The sequence below is a fragment of the Pteronotus mesoamericanus genome, unplaced genomic scaffold, assembly GCF_021234165.1.
Source record: "Pteronotus mesoamericanus isolate MK-2021 breed Mesoamerican mustached bat unplaced genomic scaffold, CSHL_Meso_final contig_90, whole genome shotgun sequence".
NCBI classification, from domain to species: Eukaryota; Metazoa; Chordata; class Mammalia; order Chiroptera; family Mormoopidae; genus Pteronotus; species Pteronotus mesoamericanus.
The window spans coordinates 8,706,301-8,730,701 of NW_026555277.1; the positions used below are offsets into that span (position 1 = coordinate 8,706,301).

The 24,401-nt window shown below is 46.6% G+C and overlaps 1 protein-coding gene across 1 annotated transcript; it reads right to left on the bottom strand.

Moving 5' to 3' along the window:
- Nucleotides 1–1,096: 1,096 nt before the first annotated feature.
- Nucleotides 1,097–24,234, bottom strand: STK36 (serine/threonine kinase 36). The gene is made up of 27 exons (XM_054585655.1): nucleotides 24,136–24,234; nucleotides 23,677–23,854; nucleotides 22,831–22,971; nucleotides 22,654–22,731; nucleotides 21,215–21,345; nucleotides 20,725–20,974; nucleotides 19,222–19,315; nucleotides 18,757–18,929; nucleotides 18,428–18,615; nucleotides 17,841–17,940; nucleotides 15,679–15,822; nucleotides 12,192–12,371; nucleotides 11,130–11,227; nucleotides 10,574–10,679; nucleotides 9,207–9,357; nucleotides 8,889–9,016; nucleotides 8,261–8,365; nucleotides 7,818–7,916; nucleotides 7,643–7,731; nucleotides 7,312–7,375; nucleotides 7,023–7,133; nucleotides 5,965–6,039; nucleotides 4,944–5,124; nucleotides 4,548–4,695; nucleotides 4,178–4,325; nucleotides 2,898–3,644; nucleotides 1,097–1,834 (listed from the first exon to the last, which is right to left on the bottom strand). Exons 2-27 carry the CDS (start codon nucleotides 23,758–23,760, stop codon nucleotides 1,691–1,693), a joined length of 3,957 nt encoding a protein of 1,318 aa, XP_054441630.1. The 5' UTR covers nucleotides 23,761–23,854; nucleotides 24,136–24,234; the 3' UTR covers nucleotides 1,097–1,690.
- Nucleotides 24,235–24,401: the final 167 nt, after the last annotated feature.

Consider the following 24,401-nt stretch of genomic DNA (forward strand, 5'->3'; position numbering starts at 1 on the left):
AACAGCCAGTCCCCATTGCCTTCCAGTCCTGCTTTCCCACCCTTCTCCCTTTTCTTCACTCCTTCCATCCAAACCGGTTTCCTCACAGCTCCACAAGCAGGTCAGACATGCTTCCGTCTCAGGGCTTTTCCAGTGATCCTTCCGTCTAAGCTTTTCCCTCAGAGAAGCTGCATTGCTCATTCCCTCATCTCCTTCAAGTCTTTGCTGGAATGTCACCTTCTCGGCGAGGCCTACCCTGACCATCCAATTCAGCCCTTCTTACCCCTTGCCCCTTGCTTTATTTCTCTCCAGAGTTTTTATTACTTTCCTACATACTATATATTAATTCACTCATTTTGGTAAGTTCACTGACTCCCCCACCAGAATGGAAAGTCTGCGGCAGACGGGCACTGCTTTACTCCCAGTTATCAGACCAGTTTCTGGCCTATGGAAAGGACTCAGTAAATATGTATTGAATTGACTGAAACAATCAGGATAGGAAGAAATAATGGAAAAATCTTACTTTTGCTAATATATAATAAACACAGACAATGAGTGGGCAATGTAGACAAGGACTAAATAAAATTCCTTGTAAAAATAAGGGAACGTAAGAAGGACAAAAAGTAGCCTCCCATTATGGATGGAAAAATGAGGGCCCGGGGAAGCTTGTCACAAGCCAGCCAATGAGTCAAGGCTTAGGCTTTCCAGTACGTCACCAGCTGGATTACAATCCTAACTGAGTCCGCCAAACACCCCTTCCTATAAAACTGCAGTCTCCATAAACAGCTGCCCTACTAAAGCAGCTGGGCTTCTCTATACGCTAAAATGCCACGAAATATTAAAACTACCCACCAAACCGGAGAGAGTTCAAAGCAATCCAATTTACTTCTCTGTGCAATCATTTACTTCCTATTTCAGCGGCACCGGCCTGGGCTTGGAAGTAGGTGTCCACATGTAACTAATTTGTGATAAAAGAAGCTGGAAGGCAGCCAAAGATATAACTACGCTCCCAAACCAGGATCTTGTGTGAACAGGACACCAGTGCTTCCAGCACCACACAGAAGCCAAAGTGGTGATGAACCTCCCAACCCCTTACTCCAGCAGCTCAAAGTGGGGTAAGGCACACCTTTTATTACAAGACTTTACAAACAAATTACAAAAAGAAAAAACTCAATACACTCTCCCCATCCCCTCCCATAGACGGGAGTGTGGACAACGGACTGAGAAACCCTCCACAACAGGGACTGACGGCATTTACCCCCTGAGTCTAGAGCTGAGACAGGCTCTGTCCTCATCACTGTCCTTGGGCCAGTGCGCCTAAACCAAGGACCTCTTGGGAGGATTACAGGCGCTCCAGAAAGGAAGAGATCTCTCGGGTGGAAGGTGTCTCTCCCAAGATCCGGGAAGCAGGTACCTGGGGTTAAAGGCACAGTATTGGAGACAAAAACCCCTGGATGTAGAAAAGGAAGGAATCTTCTCTGGCACCAACAGCAATGAAGTTTACTGGTTAAAATCATCCTGAATTGGGGGTGGGGGGAGCTTTATACATAAATATCTTCTAGTTTCTCATTCTAAGTTGAGTTGGCAGCTTATCTCTCTTTTTAAAATCTCTTTAGCTCTCAGGTGAGTTGGTGGCTTGTATAGTAGAAAAAGGAAGAGTTGGCAATAGCAGGGCAACAAAGGTTGGAGGCTGGACCCCAGAAATCTGGGATCACGTGCTGTGGGTGGGCCTCAGGAGGTGAATGAGTTTCCTGCAGTGTTTGGCAGAGGCAGGCCTGGGGCTGCTGTGCGGCAGTAACTGATTCCCCAGAGAGAGCAAGGCTAGTTTCTCACTGGCACCCAGGGACACCAGCACCTGTGGGATGGAGAGCAGATGACAGAACACAACATGCACAGGACTCTCATTTGGCCTAGCAATTCCCACTCCAGGGGAAAAAAAAGTGGCGGCGGGGGGGGGTTGCTCTTGGAGGCTCAAAATAGTTTGTGTGCGAAAAGTAAAACCTTGGAGGCAGGAATCACCAGGACCAGAGGTCTATTTCCACTCTCTGTGGTTACAGACCATGAAACCAAGGCACCAAGGGATCCATGCACTTGTCCCCAGGAAGAAGTGATAGTAAACCTGTGATTCCCACCTGTGGATCTGGGCCAGTGGGACTTAACCTCATTACTACCAAGAATCCTTTTTATGATGTCCCCGCATGGATTGCCAGAAAATCCTACAATATATATCATTACCATCCTGTCAAAATTTCTGTTCTGCATGAATGCTACCATTCTGAGCTATTATCATTTGGAGGTTTAGTTTTATCATAGGTAGATATGTGATTTCATTGGGCTGTTCATACACTGAAACTTGAGCAGAAAAGACAGAATAAAGCAATGGTTAAGAATATGGGTTCTACACTCAGGCTCTTGACTTCAAAAGTCCAGTCCAAAATACTAGCTTCATAATTTGGACAATTTATAAAATCTTTGTGCCTCAGCATCACAGCCTGCAAAATGAGAAATAGCTTAAACCAGATAATGAAGGTAAAACTCTTAGCAAGGTGCTTTGAACATGGTAAGCGCTAAGAGAGAGAGAACATCTTCACGGCTCCCAGAAGGGAAACCACTCTGTACCTCAACATCTCCAATCTTCCCTCACCTCCCTCTCCTGCAGCCTCTAGAGGAGAGAAGCAGTCATCCTTGATATCTCAGGAATTTCCCAGCCCAACGGAGCCCTCTTCCAGGTCCCATCCCTTCTCCGGGGTGAGAGATAGGAAATGAAAAACTCATCTCCAAGACACTGTCCCTGGGTTTCCTGCTCTCAAGAGGACAAACTTTGATTTCTGGATGTCCCAATTCCTTAAAGGCCTTCTCAAAAAACTGCTATGAAATACAACCCCATCATCGCAGTCCCTGAGTCCCCTGGAGTGTACCTGGTGGATGCAGGGCTCCTGGCGGAGGCTCCGAAGGGCAATGAGGGCAGCCTCCTTCACATCTGGCTGAGGGTCTCCGCACACCATCTCCAGGAGCCGCTGGGGTACCTGATACCGTAACAGCTCTTCCCCCAACCCCGCAGGTCCCAAGTTGCCCAAAGCTGACACAGCATTGCGCCGGATACCAGCCTGAGGATCTCTGAGCAACTGGGTCATACGGGGCACCGCAGCTGCCAGGGCAGGTCCCAGAGGACCAGCTTGGTAGGCCGCGTTGCCCACAGCAAAGCTGGCACTGCGCCGCACAGCAGGGTCCTTGTCTCCAAGTCCCAGCAGCAGGAGGTTGAGCAGTCCAGCCTGGCTCTGCAGTGCCCCACGCAGGGCCACACTGTGTTGGAGCAAGTGTCCCAGGAGCCCATAAGTGCGGGCCCGCACAGAATTCTCTGGGTGGCCCAGGAGGCTGCGCAGGGGCCGATAGGATTCATCAGAGCCAGCCAGGAGCTCTTGGATAAAAGACAAGTGACTGGGAGACAGAATCCGGGCTGTGTGGGCCAACAGGGAAAGAAGGTCAGAGCTCAGCAGCGGCTGGTCACCTAGAAGAGCAACTGAGAGGAACGAGACGATAGTTCTGGGGCAGGCAGCCACTGTGTTCACAAACTGGTTGACAGAGGTGGGATCCCTGAGGGCCAGGTGTGTGAGGAGACTGATGGGCAGTTCGACTTGTGACAATGGAAGATGGTAGCAGCAGACCTAGAAGAGGGAGGGGGCAGTAAAAAGTAGTTCATGGAGAAGGAGAGCACGCTGCAACTTGATAGCTAGAAGGAGCCCAAAATCTGGGAGAAAAGCCAAGCTACGGAGAGAAACACCACAGAGAGCTGAGAGCTGACCCACAGCACCCCACAGGACACACTGTGTGGACCTCAAGAGAAAAGGTCCTTTCCAAGTTCAGTCCTTGCTCTGCTTGTCAAAGACCCAGTTTAATGCCAAGCGCTGCCAGAGAAGCGGTTCCTGGGTGGGGAGCTGAGTCTCCAGTACCTAGACTGGGATGTCCACCCCACTGAGCTCCAATGGAATTCCGGTAAGGGACTGATGGAGGTACCAGCCCCAGCTCTAACCACGTGCCTCTGTTCAGGCCTGCATGGCTTTTCCACTCCAACTCTTAGATCAAACCGGATGCTCTACTCTTACAGTGGCCAAAAAGAGCCCTGCAGCTGTTGGAAGTGAATTAGAAGGCACAAAGTGGCTGGTCATCTTCCTCTCCCACCTTCATGCCTCCAAAGTACCTGCAGCAGGTAGGCTGTGACTTCCGAGCCTGTGAGGTCAGCCAAGATACCCACAAGGACGTCAGCATCCACATCCAGGGCAAAGGGGAAGCAGAGGAGCTGGCAGACAGAGAGCACCACCACGGGGAGAAACTCAGACCCATGAGGCCTAAGGAGGGAGGAGCAGCAGGGTTTACTCGGCCTTGCTCACCCACCTTTTATTATTGTCTCCCCTCTCAAATTTCCTAGTCCAGCTCTCCTTCCCCAATCTCAGCAGACCATTTCTTGCCTCATGGCCCAAGCTGTCAGCTATTTCTGTCCTGCCCCCCGCTCCCTGCCCGCCACTGCACTCTCTGGATCTTCAGTTCTCCCTCCTGTAGCTAAAACTCACGCCTGGCCCAGCTGCTGGAGGAAGCCGGGGGAGAGCAGATGCTTCAGGGTGGACATGAGGCTACTTCCACGCTGAGACAGGTGGCTCAGGCATAACTGGGGCTCCTGGGTGAAGGCGGCCACGGCCAGGCTCAGCAGGGCTGCCACACCTGGGGACATCAAAAATGAAGACCTAATGGAGCAGACAAGAAGCCCAGATGCTCCTGCGTCCCCGTGGCTCCCAGGGCTGCCACTTATTCAGTTCCTTCCTCATCCCTGAACAATTTCAGGGTAGAATTTGCCATCCTCTGTGCAGGCAGCGGCAGCAATTTCCATGGCTAACCCAGCTCTAGGCTTCTCCTTATGAGGAGGGATCAATGCTGGACCCACAAAGGCGGCTACGCAGATGAAAAGCTACCTTGGGGGGAGATCAGCATCCAGTCTGGCTCTGAGCTTGAGCTACACGGACTGGACAGTGACAGCGCCTCTTCCTGTGTAGATACCTCCTTGGGGAGCCTCAGAGCCATGGAGAAGCGGTGCCACAGAACAGTCCACATTTCGGAGCTAACCATGTCCCTTATCAGGCTAACCTTCCCCTGCTGGAGACAAAATTAAAAGAGGGTGCGTCGGTGGGTTCAAAGTCAGGAGTCAAAATGCCTTTTTTTCACTCCTGTCCCTGACCAACGAGGAAAGGGAGTCCCAGAAATGATCCCTTCTGTTTTCCCAGCTAGGATTTCCCTGTTATCTTAGTAACCTTTCTTACCACATATTAACCTCCTGACCTCTCAACCTATATGCATGTCTGCTGGAAACCAGGGAATTAAACTTTTCTTCCCACTGAATCCCAAGGGATGCATCTGAATAGCTCCCTTCAAAGGTTTCATACTGCCCTGGTCAGGTAGCTCAGTTGGTTAGAGCATCGTCCCAATACACCAAGGCTGCAGGTTAGATCCCTGGTAAAGGCACGTGTAAGAATCAACCAATGAGCCCTGGCTGGTGTGGCTCAGTGGACTGAGCGTTGGCCTGCAAACTGCAAGGTCAACAGTTCAATTCCCGGTTAGGGCACATGCCTAGATTGCAGGCCAAGTCTCCTGTTGCAGGCATGCAAGAGGCAACAGATCAATGTCTCTCTCTCTCTCCCTCTCTCATTTCCCCTCTCTCCAAAAATAAATAAATAAAATCTTAAAAAAAAAAAAAAAGAATCAACCAATGAATGAATAAGTGGAACAACGAATCAGTGTTTTTCACTCTCTCTCCCTTCCTCTCTCTATAAAATCAATAAAAATAAAGGGTTCATACTAAAGACAGGTGGGCCCATCTAAAGCCATCACAATCTCAGTAGTTTGCGGATAGCTTCTTCATTTCTAATGTCCAGCAGCTCCCTAAAATACCCAGTTTGCCCCCCCTTACTTCCCATGCGCCCTAAGATGCAGCCGTACCTGGGTGAGGAGCTGCAGCAGAAGGATAAGCAGGCCGTCATAGAATCCACAGCCATCTGGTGGAGTCAATCGGACCTGCAGGAGAGAGACAGGAAGAATGCAGACCTCTGAGCCGTAGGAGATGGCCTCACAGGCCTGTGCAGGCCTCCGCCTGGGGTTGTGGGGAGGCTTGGTTCCTGCCTATTCGATTAAATGACTAACTCTATTCTAAAGACACACAGTCTGGTAGGGTAAACAGACACAGAAAAAAATTACAGTTTAGGAAGACACTTTCTAAACAAGAGGCTGGGGTGAGGGTGGGAGTTTACAGGTAAGAGTGCCTAACTCTGCATCCTAGAGATGGGAAACTGCTGGGATTACAAGTTTAAAGGGCAGGCACGAAAAGGTGAAGGTAGTAAGGGGGAACATTCCAAGAGGAAGTCATGGCATATATAAAGGCAGGTCGTGAGAGACCATCGTGGATTTTGGAAATGTAACTCTTTTGGTCAAGCAGGATTATAGGGCCTAGAGGTAACAGATGGGCTTTCAGTAGCCGGCTAAAGAATTTGGATTTTATCCCAGAAGCAGTGGGAAGCCTCTGAGGACTTACACAAGCTCCATATAGGCAAGATTTTTACTCTTTTGTTCACTGCTGTATTCTCAGAGCCTAGAAAAATGTCTGGTATTCGGTGCATATTTATGTGTTATAGTAATTACTGCTTGGAAAAAAGATCAGATTTTCCTTTATTGAAAGCTCACTCTGGTGGCAGTGAAGAAAATGGACTGGAAAAGAGAGAACCTTTAGTGGGCAAGTGCCTAAGTCCAAGACAGAAATGATGCCTCCCTCCCCAGGCATCAGAGTGTTTAGTGGTCCAGAGCGTTAACAACAGATCTGAAGCCCTGACTAGTCTGGGGTCAGAGGGATCAATTATCTGGGTGCAGAGGGTAGGAAAGATTCCTTGATTCCTTTACCACTTTTTAGTTGACTCTATGCTGGCTGGCACTTCAGTCTTTTCTCCCTGAATGCACTCCTTGTTTGACCCAGAGAAAACATCTGCGCATTCCCTGGCAGGCCTCACCTCAGCAGGGGCCGACAGGGCATGTGTGGCTGCAGGGATCCACTCCACAGGCTGGAGGTCAAAGGTCACCCCTTGCCGCCCAAGCTGTCCCAGCAGACAGGCCGCTGCACTCTAGAGAGTTAGAGGGGAGAAGGCATGGTACTCAGCACAAGCAGAGAGGATCTAGATCTCTGCCGTAGACCAGAAGAACCCTGCATAAACAGCTGCAAAGCAGGTAATGACTCCCCTGCTCCCAAAGAGGTGGGATGATAGGGTAAAAAGAGGAGGAGGATAAAAATTGAAAACTCACCACAAGAGAGACGACGTGTGAACGGGTAAAGAGAGTAGCAATCTCACTGCCTAGCTTCTCCATTCTGGAATAAGGAGATATATCAAGGGATGCAGCAGTGTGAAAGGAGGCCGGTGAGTGGCCTTCCTTCTCCCTTGAATGGCAAGCACTCTCCACCTGGGCTACACGTCCAACTCCAAGTCGCAAAGTTGGCAGAAACTGAGGTCTGTTCTTTGTGGAGAAAGCTTCACGCTATCCCAGTCCCGTCTAAGGACAGGCTGCTCTATGTCAGCTATGTCAGGGTGAGCTCTGTGGGTAGATTTCAGTCTAGAGACCCTCCTCTGTGACTCACCCAGGAGGCAGGTCTTGGAGCCGAAGGACCAGAAGGGAGAGGAGGTAGAGTGTCACTTCAGTAGACTCTTCCCAATCCACTATCTTGATCTACAGAGAAAACTGAAGCTATCAGAGCAATCTCTTTTCGAGATAGGGGGCCACCATGAGATGCCCCCCCCGTGTTGCTGGCCTACCTTGCCATGAACCAACATCAACAGTGACTCCAAGGCCAGGGGCTCTTGCCCTAGAAGACGGCACAGGTGCTCACTAACATGGCAGCAGGAGTAGAGAACCTAAGGAAGTGGAGAGGAGTCTGTCTGTGAGCAGAGCAGCACCTGGGCTCCTAGACTGAAGGCTCAGCTGAAAGCAGGGTAGCCTCTCAACAGATGTGATATCCACACTTGGGGGTATTAGGGAAGTTTGGGCCACTTCCACCTCTTGCTGTAAGACAGTGAGATAAGGATACTTCTCAGTGCCGGTGAGGACTGGCTAATACTGGGGCCATCTCAGTTGGAAAGATTTAAAAGCAGAAAGGGGTCCTCCTGCAAGCATGTCTCTCATCTCGGTCTCTCTCTCCCTCTCTCAGTGCTGGGGTTATAAAGAAATCTGCATGCCAACAGTTATGGGCAGGCAGTACCTTAAGAAGGTGAAGGCACAGCATGGGACGCCGCAAACCAGAGATGAGGGATGGCCTCAGTGGGTTGTCGTCCTCAGTGAGCTGATTTGCCAAATGCCGAGAGATCTGCAGGGACATTCCTGAAGACTCAATCCCATTCCCATTGTTCCAATCTTATTTCTCTCAAATCTCCCACTGATCAGGACTCTCATACCCTTGCTTGTCATTCCTCCCCAGGTTAACCGGGAACCTCAGACCCCATTCCATTCCCAGTAGGTAGGGCCAATGGAGAACCAAAAGTCACGATCTTTAGCCCCAGTGTAGGCAGGTACAGACAACAGTGTTGCTAGCCAAAAGGGAGCAGGGAACCTGAATCCTGAGCCCTTGAAGAAGCATCACTGGGAGCTCCAGATCAACTGCTCTACTACATATGGGCAGTTTGTCACTGAGCTCTCCAACCAAGGCTTCTGGGATTCGGGCCACATCATGTTCTACAACAGGCCCAGACCCAGGGCACGATCATCTGTTTCTTAATGTACAGGGTAAGGGGAGCTATAAAAGCATATTTTTCTGCCTTTCTGAGAAGCTAGGGCCAGCCTCCCCAACCCTGGCAACAGGAGTGAGAGGAACAGGAAACTGCGGCTCAAACCTGCTCCTTGGCTTCCCAGCAGCCAGGAAGCCCGAGAGGGGCAATGCACATTGCTGCCAGCGCAGAGGAAACAGCCCCGGGCAGATCGTCACTCTGCCCCCGAAGTGGCTGGCTCACTTGAGGGGCTCCTATGGAGAAGGGCAAGAATGCAGGGTAGGTCTAGCTATTTCTCTCAGATCCCCCTCCATTCTTTCAGCTCACAGTTATTTATTAGGCACTCACCACCAAATGCCAGGCACTGTGTCTAGGTAATGGCAGTAGAAAGAGCAGAGTTGGACCTACTCAACAAGTCAGCCCTCCCCTCCCCACGCTGGTTACCTGGGGGCGTGTGGAAAGGGAGCTGTGGAACTGTCAAGCCACGAAGGAGCCCGTCCAACACAGCTCGCTGTGTAGTCAGCAGGCTGGAGTAAAAGGCTTTGGAGATGGTGCAGCTGTTTCCATCCATGGTCTCACACAGAACAGTAAAGCACTGAGGGAGACAAGGGCAGGGTTCACATTAGGGCACCAGAAAACTGGCTAGGCTGAGGGCAGGGACCAAGAATCCCCAGAGAACTGAGAAAGGAGGAGGAAAACTCAGGGGGACTAGCTATCCAATTCTAAGTTCCACTCATTCGGAAGATGCATTTGGAACTGCCTTTGCTTTTCAAGAACAGGAATTTCAGGTGTCAGTCCTATTCTGTCAGTTATTCTGTTTAGTTGCTCCCTAAATGATGTTTCTCAAAGTGTCATCTGTGACCATGGGTATCAGAGTTGCTGGGGATTCCTGGATCCTTCCCAATCCAGTCCTCTGATTCAGAATTTCAGGAGGTGTGGGGCCTATTCCAGACTCCCCATGCTACTCACTGCACAATGACATATGAGAAGTGCTGGCCAATGATGTGAGCTGCTGCTGGCCAAAATTCACTTTGGATGTGAAAAGCTTCCTGCCTTGAAAGGGTAAGGGATGTTAAAATAGGCTCTCAGACTACAAGAAGTTGAATGGACTGCTAGCTAGAGGCAGGAATGTAGCCCAAACCTGTGTGAATTGCCAGTGTGAATAATGACCAGGCAATTGTTTACTTCCTTGCACATGTTCCTCCCTAACTGTCTCCTCTGAGATTTTCTCATTCAATCCTCCATTCCCCTGCCCTCACCTCCACTGTCCAGGGTAGAGAACCTATATCCATATAGTTTACTAGTCCATAGGACAATTAAGGCTGGGAAATACTTGCTGATCTGCAAGTCTCTTCAGAAAGAAACACCTCTACTTGAGGTTCGCTAAAACAGGCTAGACTTTCTATATGCTGTTCTTTACACCTAAAATATCCTCTCTACTTTCCTGCCTCATCTACCTGACAAACCTCTATGTATTCTCCAAATCCTAGCAGATACGATGTCCTTCTTCAGGACTTCTTCCATGACTGTCCAAGTAGCATTAATCTTCTTCAGGAGTGCTTCTGTATTTTATACAAAGTTCTAATGTACTTTTCATACTATTGTCCTTGATCACTTTATATATCTCCCCTAGTTGTCCTGGTCCTTTGAAGATAGGAACTTTCATTTACTCAAACTGCATATAGCACATAGTTGTCATTCAATAAATATTTGATTACCTTGCTCTAACCCTATCTAGCCATAACAAAGGGGGAGGGAGAAACACAGGGAAGGACAGGAGAGACAGAAATCTGGAATTGGGAACGGATTACCATGAGGCTATCCTTCCGCAAAGTCTGCTCAGAGTCATCTGGTTGGGACAGCAGTTTCCCCAGCAGGTCCAGAAAGAGGCTGGCAGCGTCCTGAAATACCTGCAAGCTGGGAAAAAATGAGCCCATGGTTCCTTCTCATCTCTCTGCTAAAAGATCACCTGTGTGAATGGGTCAGTTCTGGGAAAGTAGGAGAAGCTCCACAAGGAACACATCACAATGCTCCCATCTCTCCCTGCTGCTAAGCACACACACAGTCTCACATATACACCCTCCAAGCCCCTTCTCTTTGCCATTTCTCCAGGTTATTCACATCTTGATCCATTCACTTGGTGTGTGGTGACTGCGGACCCATAAAACCCTAAAGTCTTGAGGCAAACTTGGAGGTGTCTCAGAGTCCTGAAGAGGACAAGCTGGACTCTGAGGAGTCAGTCAGCTGATCCTAAACCTGTCACAAATAATGGCTTCTCACTTAGCCTCTTCCTAGAGGAGAAGGGAAGAATGGGGATAGAAAGGGAAGCTAACCTGGCCAACAGAGCAAAACTGTGCCTTATCCCACCTGTCATCTGTCTGGTTCCTCTCCAGATTAAAGGTGCAGGCAAAGTAGGACTGAATCACTGCCATCAGGTCCTGGGAGAAGGTCCCATACCAGCTTTGCTGCCGAGAAGAGGACAGCGGGTAAGGGCAATGCAGATGGAGAAAAAGAATAGAAAAAGCAGTAAAATAAGGTATCAGATATCCAGTCGGGCTCACCAGACAAAAAAAGGAAGGAGGAAGAGAGCATTTAGACAGAGAAAAGAGATCTAGAAGTAACCAGTGGCAGCCCAAGGGCTGTAAGAAGTGTGAAAACGTGTCTTGTTTGGCCTGAACAGCATTATGAGTTTAGATGGTTCTGTTTTTCAAAATAGCTCAAATTCTTTTCTAAATTTCTTTAAAACACTCAAGATTAATACTCATCAGCAGAGTGCAGCTTTCTAGCTGCCTGAGCCTAGGTCCCATTCAACACCTCTTAATGGGAAGTGTTTTCTCAGCTTAACTGTGGCAGAACGCAGCACGAGGATATACAGGTTTGTCCCCAGACACGCCAAGTCTCAATCCGAGCTCTTCTACTACCACCTCCGTGACTGTTTACAAGTTAGAGCCTGTGCATGAGTCAGTTAGTTTCTGAATTTCAGTACCCCACTCTGTAAGATGGGGTCAGTAAAGCCAAGGATTTAACATTTCAAAGCACAGTGCTCTAAATATTGGGAAATTACACATAAAAATCTGGATTTCGAGCTTCTCTTGGAAAACTGGAAGATCTGGCAACACTGGGCCCATATTCCCACATGGCAACAGCGGGCTGGAGCTGAGGAGAGGATCCACCATTAGACTGGGCATGAGATCTCCAGCTTATCCATTCCCCAAGACTCACATAGCCCAACACAGTCCTCTTCACTGAATGACATTATATGCCTGGCGTCATAAGGTATTAAAGTTTGCAATTCATGGTCAACTAACTAGAAAGAGGAGGAGAGAAAATAAAAAAGGCAACTGGGCCAAATAGAGATGGCAGCTCGAAGGAGGGAAATCTGAGCAGGGACTCCTGGAAGTCTTTAGAGGCTCCCTGCATAGTGCTTACCTGTTGAATACTGCTGCTCTCCTGGCTGTGTCTGAGCAGGCTGAGCAACAGCCCGGGGAGCCCCGCCTCACGGCAGAAGGAATACAGTGGAATAGAGTCACTGCAGCTGGACAGAAGGCTGCTCAGGACCCGGAGTGCAGGGAGGATGTGGGCAGCACCCTCCAGCTTGCCTTTCAGGATCTGGGTGACACAAGGGCAAGAAGCAGTAATCAATATTACCTGAGGTAAAAGAAGAGTCACAGACATGAAGTGTCCCCAAGGAGTTGGCAAATCATATCAGATGTTCTCATTCTTTTCTTCAGGAGTCTAAAGCCCAGAGAAGAGGGAATAGGGAAACTGTACCAGGGAAGAGTACTACAGATGGTCAAGTCACCAAGGGGCAGGGGACTTCCCCTTAGGATCTCTGTGTCAGACCTAATGCCATTCCTATCTGCTCCCTCCCTTCTCCAGCCCTTCAGCTTAAAAACAAAACACACACACACACACACACACACACACACACGTATATACTTCTGAAAATTAGAAACAATGGACACCAAGCAAATATTATTCAACTTCAGATAGGCAAAACAGTGTTATTCAACTCCTGACCAAGAGTTGACAGACTACAACCCACAGGCTAAACCCCGCGAACCACTTATTTTTATACAGTCTGCAAACTAAGTACAGTATTATATTTTTAATGATTATTCTTTAAAAGATTATTCTTGAAAGAGTAACATTTACATCAAGTGCATTAGAGTATGCTATTCATTGTTCTAAATCTTTCACTTATTTGCTCATTTAATCTTTACAATAACCCTTTGAAGTAGGCACAAGCACAGTTATAAATGACGAGACTGAAGCTTCTAGGTAGGTTAAGTAAGTAGTCAATAATTACACAGCTGAAAAGTAGTTCAGGTGGAATTCCAGCTTAGGAAGTCTTACCCAGGAGGCAGAGCTTTTAACCTGCTTCCCCACTGAAAAGTTATCCAGCACAACATGTAAGGCCCAAAAGAGAGGTGCAATGTGCCAAGGCAATTCCCTGGAAAAAGGAGTCTTTCCAACAATTGGTGCTGGGACAATTGTATACCCACATACAAAAGATGAACTTAGATCCTTCACATTGTGTACCTCACGTTATATACAAAATTTAACTCAAATGGATCAGAGAACTAAATGTCAGAGCTAAAACTAGAAGACTTTTAGAAAAAACACAGAGGAAAAGTCTTCAAGACTTTGGGTTTGGAAAATATTTCTTAGATACAACACCAGTAACAATCTAGGAAGGGAAAATGTGGTGGTTGGACTTCAAAATTTAAAACCCTTGAGCTTCAAGACACTCTGGAGAATAAAAAGAAAGAGCGAGGACTGGAAAAATTTTTTGCAGATCACATATCTGAAAAAGGTCTTGTATCCAGAATACCCAAAGAACTCTTACTCAATAAGAAGACAAACAACCCGACTTGAAAATAAACAAAAGAGGCCCTGGCTGCTGTGGCTCAGTGGATTGAGCACCAGCCTGCAAACCAAAGGGTCACCGGTTCGATTCCTAGCCAGGGCACATGCTTGGGTTGTAGGCCAGGTCCCCAGTAGGGAGCATGTGAGAAGCAACCACACATTGATATTTCTGTCCCTCTCTTTCTCCTTCCCTTCTCCTCTGTCTAAAAATAAATAAAAACATTTTAAAAAGTCAATAAATAAACAAAAGAACTGAAATTTCACAAACGGCTAATAAGCACATAGAAAAATGCTTGACATTAGTTATTAGCAAAATGAAAACTAAAATGATGATATACAATTTCATACAAGAATGGCCATAATCAAAAGACAGATAATAATACATGTCAGCAAGGATGTGAAGAAATGGGGACCCTCATATCTTGTTGTGGGAATGCAAAATGGTATAGTCACTTTGGAAAGTAGTTCAATAGTTTCTTAAAATGTTAAACATAGATTTACCATATAACCCAGCAATTCCACTCCTTGGTACCCACCCAAAAGAAATGAAAGCATGTCTACAAAGATTTCTACATGACTGTTCACACCAGCATTAGTCATAAAAGCCAAAAAGTAGAAACAACCCCAATGTTCATCAACTGGTGAATGGATAAATAAAATGTGATATATATCCATATAATGGAATACTAATCAGGAATAAAAAGGAATGAAGTATTGAGACATGCTACAGCATGAACGAACCTCAAAAACATTATGCTAAGGAGCCAGACATAAACACTGTATACTATATGATTCCATTTATATGAAATGTCCAGAAAAGGCAAATCCATGAGACAGAAAGTAGATTAATGGTTGTCTGAGACTGAGGGTAGGAATAATACTCACTATAAATGGGTATGTGGGATCTTATTAGGGGAATAAAAATGTTCTAAAACTGGATTATGGTGATGGTTTCACATCTTGGTACATTTATTGAATAATCATTAAGACTTTAAAGAAAAGGGAGCAGATAAGAAAGATGCAGGCAACATATTTCAGTGAGTACCCTGGAAGGAATATCACTGTGTTTGAGAAAAGCAAGGAAAGGCATTGTATGAGAGAATACTGTTATGAATGCCAATTAAGCCAAATGTTACCCCCTAAAAACAAATCTCATTCTTCTAGTTAGTATATCTGTATTAGAAAATATTGTGTACTTAATTGTCACAGCTATAGTTTTCATTTTGTCAATAAATATTTTGCAGACAGCCCTGGCTGGTGTGGCTCAGTGGACGGAGCACCAGCCTGTGAACTGAAGGGTCTCCAGTTTGATTCCTGGTCAGTGCACATGTCTGGATTGCAGGCCAGGTCCCCAGTTGGGAGTGTACAGAAGGCAACCAATCGATGTTCCTCTCACACATCAATGTTTCTCTCTTGCTCTTTCTTCCTCCCTTCCCCTCTCTCTAAAAATAAATAAAATCTTTTTAAGAAATTATGTAGATACGTTTTCCTCTCATTGCAGAAGTACTTACATAATGTCCTCATTTAAAAAAAATTTTATGTACTTTTTTTTTTTTTTTTTTAGAGAGAGGGGAAAGGAGGGAGAAAGAGAGGAAGAGAAATACTGATAGGTGAAAGAAACATCAATCAGTTGCCTCTCGCATGCCCCCAACTGGGAACCTGGCCTGCAACCCAAGCGTGCTCCCTGACTGGGATTCATGCTAGCGACCCTTTGGTTTGCAGGCCGGGACTCAGTCCACTGAGCCACAGAAGCCAGGGCATGTCCCCCATTTTTGCCTCATGGCCCAAAATGCCTAAAGTATTTACCATTAGAAAGTTTGATGATCCCTGCTCCAGGTGGATGCTTTTCCCTTCAGAAAGAGAAACCCGAGGCCTGCTTTTTCTGTGTTAAAAGGAGGTTAGCAAATCTCTCTGAATTAATCAGAAGAATCGAAACAATTGGAAAGGGGCAAACTTCCACCTTCTCCTTATGCCAATCAATGTTTTTTAATATCTCATTGGTGAAAATAGTCTCAAATCCCCTCCACAGTATCCTTCTGCCCGTCACCTGCCCTCCAGCCTCGTGCAGCTGACTCTGGATGCGCTGGCAGAAGTCCGGGTTGCACAGCAGGGTGAGAGGGGCCTTCAGCCGGATGGGCACAGGCGTGGTCGTCGCCAGCAGGTGCTGCCATTCATCATCGCTGTCTGGCTCCTGAGGGACAGAGGAAAGGCAGAAGTCAGGAGGTAACTGTAAGGTCGAGGGTACGAGCTTCCGATCCGGGGGATCATGAAGTAACTGCAAGAAACCAGTGACTCCTTTGGCACAGACGTATTTTTTTCCAGTTTCCAGTTTAAAAAGGTATAGCTGGATGTAGATGAGGGGTCTTGAAAAGTCTCTTGGAGAACACTGGCATGTGCGCATAAAGGGATACGTAGAAAGACGTCCATTGCAGTATGGCTTATAATAAAAAATAAATTTAAGGAAAAAAAAGGAAATGGCATAAGCTGGACCATAATGGAATGATAAGTCATGGCTCATCCATATTAGAAAATACTTAGAAGTTATTAAGAAGATTGTTGTAGAGGATGCGTCACTTATGTAGTCTTCCTACCAAAAAAAAATGCATAATATCCATCTAATCATGAGGAAATATCAATTTGAGGAAGAGTCTGCAAATTAACTGGCCTGTGTACCTCCAACTGCCAGTCATGAAAGGCAAGGAAAAAAACCAGGCTAGGAATTATTCCAGACTAAAGGAGATTAAAGAGGTAAAACAACTAAATGCAATGCATAACACTGGATTGGATTGTGAATCAGGAAGAAATTTTTTGCTATAAAGAATATTACTAGAACAATTGGCAAAATTTGAATATAGATTATATTAGGCAACCAAATTGCAGCAATGTTAAATTTCTGACTTCTATAACTGTACTGTGGTAATGCAAGTAAATAACCTTGTTCTTAGAAAATATGCACTGAAGTATTTAGGGGTAAAGGAGCATATTTGCAACTTACCCTAAAATGATACAGAAAGTTGACAGACATATTACACACACACACACACACACACACACACGTATATACATGTATGAGTGTGTGTGTGTATATATATATACTATATATATAAATATAAATATATTTATATATATAAATATAAATATAGAATATTTATATTCTATATAAATAGAAGAGAGAGAGACAAAAAAAGAATCATAAAGCAAAGTGGCAGAATTTTAACAATTGGTGAATCCTGGTGAAAGGGTATACAGAAATTCTTTGTAGTATTCTCACAATTATTCTTTAAGTGTGAATTATTTCACAATAAAAAGTTAAAACCCTAGAGGGTGGGGAGGACACTGGATGAAAGAAGGTAAAGGGATTAGCCAAAGGGATATAACAGTGTAGTGTTGGCCAGAGGGAAGGGGGAGCTGGGGCTGGGAGGAAGGGGACAAAGCAGGGGAATATAGGGACATCTGCAATAGTGTCAACAACAGCCCTAGCTGGTGTGGCTCAGTGGATTGAGTGCCGGCCTGTGAACCAAAGGGTCACAGGTTCAATTCCCCATGTAGGGCACATGCGTGGGTTGCAGGCCAGGTCCCCAGCAGGGGGCACGTTAAATGCAACAACACATTGATGTTTCTCTCCCTCTTTTTCTTCCTCTCTTCCCCTCTCTAATAAAATCCCTTAAAAAAAATAGTGTGAACAATAATTAAAGATAAGGAGAAAATCAGATTAAAAAGAGATAAATTTTAAAAATTAAAACCATAAAAAAAAAACAAAACCCCACAGAAGATTGAGTAGAACTACATGTTCAGATGTAGAATGATACCTAAAACAGATCATATCACAAGACAGGCATGATGTAAAGCAATACTATGGTAAGAACTCAGTAACATTAAAACAGCCACACTATATATTTCTATGTGTGCATACACGTATATACAAAAGTACAGAAAGTTTGGAAGGAGACAGACGGAACTGAAAACAGCAGACACCTTTGGGACCTAGACAATGCCTAAGAGGGACTTACATTTTTACTTAACGTCTTCCAATTTTTAGTAATTACATGTTCAGAAAACTGCAATTAAAAGTCTATAAATAAGAATGCAGTTTTTAACACATGGGGAGTTCATACTTGGAGGACTGGAAATCGCTGTTATAGAAAAACATCTACCCAGACCCAACATCCTGTGGCAGAGGCAAGGCCAAGCAGAGCCCCTGGCGCTCACCTCATTTTCCGGGTCTACTACATCAGTGCTCTGCTGGCTCGCCACCTCTGGCCTCGGCTCTGGGAATGCTTGTTCACTGTCCTGGGTGATCTGGTTTTCCCTGCCAGAGGGAATGGAGGTAGGATGAATTACAGACCTGTGAGGCTTGGGGTTCATTAAATTGCCCCTCGCTCCAAGCCAGGTTAGGAATGAAGAAAAGGGCATGTAGGACTGGACAGAGGAAACCTTCTAGGATATGGCTAGGACAGGATATGCTGACCACTACACACACATCCTTGACTGCCCCCCAACTTTGGATCTTACTCGTAAGTATACCTTGGCTCCCAACTCAAATAATCTTCCCTTTTGTATTGAGAGAATTCTGCCCCTTTCAGTTAATGTATAGCTGAGGCACAGAGAAAAGAAAGGTCCCATGTTTCCTGATCAATCAGGAAAGTATCTGGAGTTCGAATCCAAGAATCCAAGGACTTAGACCCCTAGGGCCCTGTCCATGTTCAGTGACAGGGACCATGTTTTGTTTGCTTTGGCTAGAGCTGAAGATCTGCAAGGTACCTCACCCTGTAAATCCCTGGCTGTACCCTCCTCACCGAGGTGCAGGGGGGGCCTCTCCAGCCCCCCACTCAGCCCAGCTGCTCTTCATTTCTGAGGCCATGATCCCAGCCAAAAGCCCTGGTTCCTGAGGAGTGGCCCTGAGTCTGGGCAGAGGGGCCATGCCAGAAGCCACCTTGATGGTCCTGTCCTCTTGCTCAAGGGCAGGTCCTGTGTTCTGGTGTTTCTATGGGAAGTGGGCAGGAGACACTGGATCAGATCTATGTGGGTGCCATAGTGCAGTACAAATCCTATTTGTGGCCCTTTCACAACTCTAGAAAGTCACTAGCCTGGTCATGTCCCACATTCCCCACATATTCCCACACACCTGCTTCTGTTTGGCCTCCTCAGCCATGCGCTTACAGGCTTGACGTAAGATGCGAGATCGATTGCCCTTGGGGGCCAGCCGATGCACCTGTTGGTCCTTTAGGACCTGAAGTTCTGGAGGGAGACGACTGGTGAATGGGGTGCCCAAATCTGGGCCTGCTGGTTCAGTTATTACTGCAGGGAGGGAAGAGGGGGAAGACACAATCATATTGGAGCTGCACCATGTCTGTTTGGCCAGAGGCAACTTCAGTGTCTCCAGGCTTCTGTGGAAGAAGACTGCTTTGACAAAGTGACAAAGAGGGAGGGGGACTGTAAGGGAAGTGGCAAAGGTTAGGTAAAGAGCTAGGAAAAGAGTTCAAGGTGGTGGGGTCAAGAAGATATTTTGGATCCAGATGTTGGGGGAAGGTGGGTAAACAGGGGAGAACACTAAGGAAGTGTAAAAGCCCTGGGAAACCTAATGACTCACTAGTGACACGGCCAGCAATAAAGGGGTGATGTAAAAGGTCTGGCCAGGACAGGCGCTGCCGGGGGTCCTTGGTGAGCAGTCCCTGCAGGAAGTTCTGTGGAGAGAAAATCCCCCTTCAGCCTTTGCTTCCATATAGGCTCTCACTAATCAGCACACCCTGCCAGCCAAGATTCTGGAGTATGATCTTACAGCAGACCAGCTGGTCTTGATCACACCCTCTCTAACCCTATCCTTAGGCCTCGTTTCCCTGGCTGAAATCATGGAAGGAACTCACTGCCTCATCTCTTGGAGGAGGGTCCCAATTCCTGTCCACGGCCATTTTGGAACCCCGGAAGTAAAAACAGAAATCTCAATGTCACCAGCTTTGTGAAGAAGTGAGAAAAAAACTAGGAGAAAGACAGGGATGTCACTTCACAATCACCTTAAGAAAGCAAACATTCAAAGGAATCCCAAACTGCTCACTTTGCCCTCCCTTTGACTGCAGTTTATAGCTGAGTAGGAACAGATGTATTTACGGTTGAAAGCACACTCACACGCACAAGTCACAGTGTAAAGATGTGTTTGGGAGCACTCAAAACCAGCAATCTCTCAGTAGGTCTTCAGATGGTGGAAGGGAAAGGAAACTGTGTCTAAAAAGGGTACATCATTATGAGGTATCCTTGGGGAACTCCTCAACTGGGCCTGAAACAGGAATAGAACGCACTAGATTATGACCACTGTTCTTAAACAAGGTCATCAGTATACCATGGCTCTGGCTGGAGATGACTGCATATCTGCCCTAAGAATAAAATACCTATGTGTACCACCAGCTGAAGTTTCCTTTGTTTAGATTCTTTTTTGATAATTACTTAGGGAGTAACTAAATAGGTTGGGAAAAAGCCTGTCCCTTTTCATCTTAGATAAAGTGAAGGAAAGTTATAATGAGATTTCACTCTGGAAGAAAGTTGCATTTAAATTCCACTGAAAGTCCAAATCTTGCCTTAGATAAGAAATAAAAAGAGTCGACTCTTTCCTCCCTCCCTCCACCCCTACTTCCTCCAGCCTGCTGAGGTTTAGCTGCAAGGAGCAGACACCACCTCTGTCATCTGCCCCTAATCGCGAAGCAAGCCCCACTAGCTCTGGCTGTCTGGATAGCTGAAGATTCCTTCCTTCTTTCAGGAAGAGGACTCAAAGCTGTGTTTGCAAAGCAAGATATCATCTGAGAGGAAGTAAGTGGAAGAGAGGTACGTAAAAGAACCAGTATTTATCTCTGGTGTCTCGAAATCACCTTTCCATTGTGATAAAAGAAATCCTGGCCCAAGGAGGTGCTGCTATTCCCAAGTTTGGCATATCCTCCCAGAAGCCTCTGCAGCACAAAAGCAAGGTGGCTTGGACCAGCCCCTGCATTAATTCAGTAACTGCAAAGTCCTGCCCAGCTGTGGCAAAGGACTTTAAAAAAGGGAACAGAGGCAGAGGGAGACAGGTTTCCAATGCAAAAGTAATCTTCCTTTCTATATCCATTACCTTGAAGCAAGGACTAATGGTTGGGGGCCAGCGCACAGGGTCCTTGAGAATGAGGTTGACCAGCTGAAAGATGCTCGTGGTATAGAAGGGAGGGGTGCCTACAGCCAGCTCATACAATATGCAGCCCACAGACCAGAGGTCTGCGGTGTGGTCATACGGTCGCTCTTCCACCAGCTCCGGGGACATATAGAGGGGAGTGCCTTTGATGGATGTCAGCACCATTGTGTTGGTGCTCATAGCCCGGGCAAATCTGCAGGTGATAGAATGGAAATGTAGAGAGAAGATATTCAATAAAAACTAGACCTGGTTGCTCCTCCCTCTCATTTGTGCCAGATATCTCAAACCTCAACAGAAAAAGCACCTTCCAAAAGACCCAGCAAGGAGTCCCAGTCTCTCGCTCAGGTTCTAAAACAAGGCCCACGTAAGCCAAGCAAATGGTCTAAGACACCCTGCAGAAATGGAAGCAGAGACAGGAGGCCGGGTTCCTCACCCAAAGTCACAGAGCTTGATGCCACCACCCTTGGCAAGGAGGATATTCTGAGGCTTCATGTCCCGGTGGAGGATGCGGTGGGAATGTAGATAATACAGGGCTGACACCAACTGGGCAGCAATGGCCTGAACCTAGGGGTCAGTCAGGTGGGAGAAAAAAAGGAGAAGTCAGAGCAAGGGGCCTACTGAGGAGCCCAAAGACCCCTCCCTAAAACCACAGCTGATGTGATCTTCCCTTCCTTCCAGAGCTTCACATGACACCTTCTACAGTTTCTGCTTCCCTACTCACTCATTCTTTCATTTGTTCATTCATTGAACATTCACTTAGCTGCATGACCACGGGCAAATTATCTTGTGCCTCTCAGATTCATCATTCATAACATGACAATAATGATACCACCTACCCCTTAGGATTATCGTAAGGATTAAATGAATTAAAGCATGTGATGTAATGCTCAGAATGGTGCCTAGCATTTAGTAAGCATTCAATACACATTAGCTGATATTAAGTAAGACAAAATCCCTTTCTCAAGAGAAGCAGTCAAAGAAACAAGACAGACAAAAAGAATAAGTGGCCTTGGCTGGTGTGGCTCAGTGGATTGGGTGCCAGACTGTGAACCAAAGGGTGGCCGGTCTGATTTCCAGCCGGGGCACATGCCTGGGTTGTGGGCCAGGTACCTATTTAGGGGTGTGCAAGACGCAACCAATCGATGTATTTCTTGCACATGAATGTTTCTCTCCCTTTCTTTCTCCTTCCCTTCCCTCTCTCTAAAAATAAATAAATATTTTTTTTAAAAAGGAATAAGTGACTCACCAAGAATCATGAGTGCTCATAAGGGGACAGAATGCTAAAACAGGAAGTCCTGAGGAGGGCCTACTTGCTAGAGTACAGAAAACCCCTAGAATATGTGTTGCTGGAAAATGGGCTCAATGAAATCCCACTGCTAACCACTAAGTGTTGGTGGCAAATCTTGCCTTAACCACAAACCTTATACCTTCCTGCCCTCTCTGGTACTGCCACACTGGCTCTTCTTCCCTAATGGTGCCCAATAACAACAACAACATCAATAACAGCTAACCTTGTTGAATACTGTATTTCTGAAACTCTTTTAAGCATTTTACATGAATCCTCACAGTAACTTTCTGAGACAGACATTATTACTTCCAATTTAAGAGGAGGAAACTGAGCACAAAGAGGTTCAAATAACTTGCCCAAGAGGATCCATCTAGAGAGTGGTAGGGGCAACCTTTGTATTCGGGGATTTTGGCTCTGGGATTGATATACTTTACTGTCACACCACACTGCCTCTATATACACCTACTCTTGTATTTTTCTCAGAAATTTTCAAAATGGAGACTCTCAGTGCCCTCAGCTTTCCCTACCAGTCCTTAACCTGAAAAAAGTCAGGGCTGGGGAGAAGTACAAGCCAGGGAACATACCTGGTCTTCGGGAAGTTTTCCATCATCTTCCAGAATCTGAAAGAGCTCTCCCTCAGCATAGTCTGTCACTACCACCACCTGAAAGGCAAAGGCATTTATGGCTCCAGATTTATGCCCCGAGGTTGGAAAATTCCTAAGACACTTCTTGGGAAGAGGTAACCCCAAGCTAAAATGCACCTCTTTATCAGTCTCAAAGCTGTCGAGCATATGCACGATGTTGGGATGTCGCAGACCCCGCATGATTTCAATCTCTCGTTGCAGATTCCTCAGCTCCTTTTCGGAGCGTCCCAATTTTGGAATGAACTTCAGGGCCACCACCTGTCAGTGGCAAGATAAACAGTCAAGGCCCAAACACACTACTGAAACTTTAGCCTCAAAACTCCAGAAGTCAGATTTAGATTGAGCAATTCTTACTATACCTGCCAGTCTCCCACTCCAGCCTCCCCATGGTACCATGGCCTTCCCCAGGCTTCCCTATCCCTTGCCCCAGGAGGAAACAGCCTCTGCCAGACAGACCCCTTTGGTGGCTTCTGGGAGAGGTGTTCTGATTTGGGTAAAGAACTCAAGATTTAAGGGATCTGGGGGAAATGAAAGGAAGGAAAAATGGAAAGAGAAGAACAGCATTCAGGTGGTTTATTTCTTCCTGCATTCGATAATAATGATTAATAGTAGCGATAATATTTAGTTGTGTTGTTTACTAGACACTGTACTAAATGATTCAGTGTGACATTACATCTAATCCTAAACCCCATCAATCGGATTCTATAATTACATTCACTCTATAAATATGGAAACTGAGGCAGAGAGAGGTTAAGTAACCTGTCCCGAAGTTCTAAGGCTACAAGTAGAGCTAGGATTTGAACCCAAGTAATCCAGTTTCAAAGCTCGCACTCCATAAGAAGTATGAAGGAGTCAATGCCTTAGGATTACAGGTTGGTATGAAGGCTTCCCTTATGGACCCGTTCTCCACTGGAGTTGAGGGTACAGAATCCCACCCAAGAGGTATCCCTCTTTGTTCACCACCTGAGCGCTGTATTTTCTCCGACCCTTGTATACTCTCCCAAAAGAGCCTTCTCCAATCATCTCCAACACGTGGTACTTTTCCATGACAGAAGTTTCAGGATGCCTCAGAAGGAAGAAAGTAGAGATGGTCGTGAAGAGCTACAGCTTCGGGAACAGTTCCACACATCAGGGAAGTCTGCTTCGGGCAAGGAAGAAATATTAATGTTAGCTGCCTTGCCTTTTCCTCTTTTTTCATAACAATCCAAGCCTCAGAATCATGGTAGGGTAGAGTGGATAGGAAGATGACATCTTGGAGCAAACAGAGCACCTCCTGTAGTTGTCCCTCCTTTTCAGCTTCCTCCTGCCCCCAACCGGACGTAGGGCTCACTTGACCCCGTGACCCTTTTCCCCCTCAACCCGGCCTCGCCCACCTTCCTCCACGCCCCTTCCAGCCACCCCCAAGTTCTTGCCACCGCCAACCTGTTCAGCATCCCTGCCCACACCCATGCTCCAGTGCTTCCAAGACCTGAGCCCCACTCTGACTCCCAGCCTAGGAGCTTCAAGCTCCTCAGGCCGAGGGACGCCGGCTCTGGTCTTCAGCCCCGCCCCTTCAGGCTGCCTGATTCTTTTGCCTGACTTAAAATTCTTCTCCACCCCCACTGCCGGTCTCTTTAGACTCCCATTGTTACCAATTGTACTTGCTACAATTGGTCAGAGGTCCAGAGGGCAAAGGCATTCAGAGGTGT

Bases quoted from the DNA above. Each gene is read 5' to 3' on its own strand.
- STK36 (XM_054585655.1), bottom strand. From the start codon at position 23,760: ATGGAAAAGTACCACGTGTTGGAGATGATTGGAGAAGGCTCTTTTGGG. The intron at 15,823-17,840 runs GTGAGCGCCAGG...TCTGTCCCTCAG, and splicing joins TAGTAGACCCGGAAAATGAG to GAGCCAGACAGCGATGATGA. The intron at 9,017-9,206 runs GTAACCAGCGTG...CCTTCTCCATAG, and splicing joins CCCTTTCCACACGCCCCCAG to GAGCCCCTCAAGTGAGCCAG.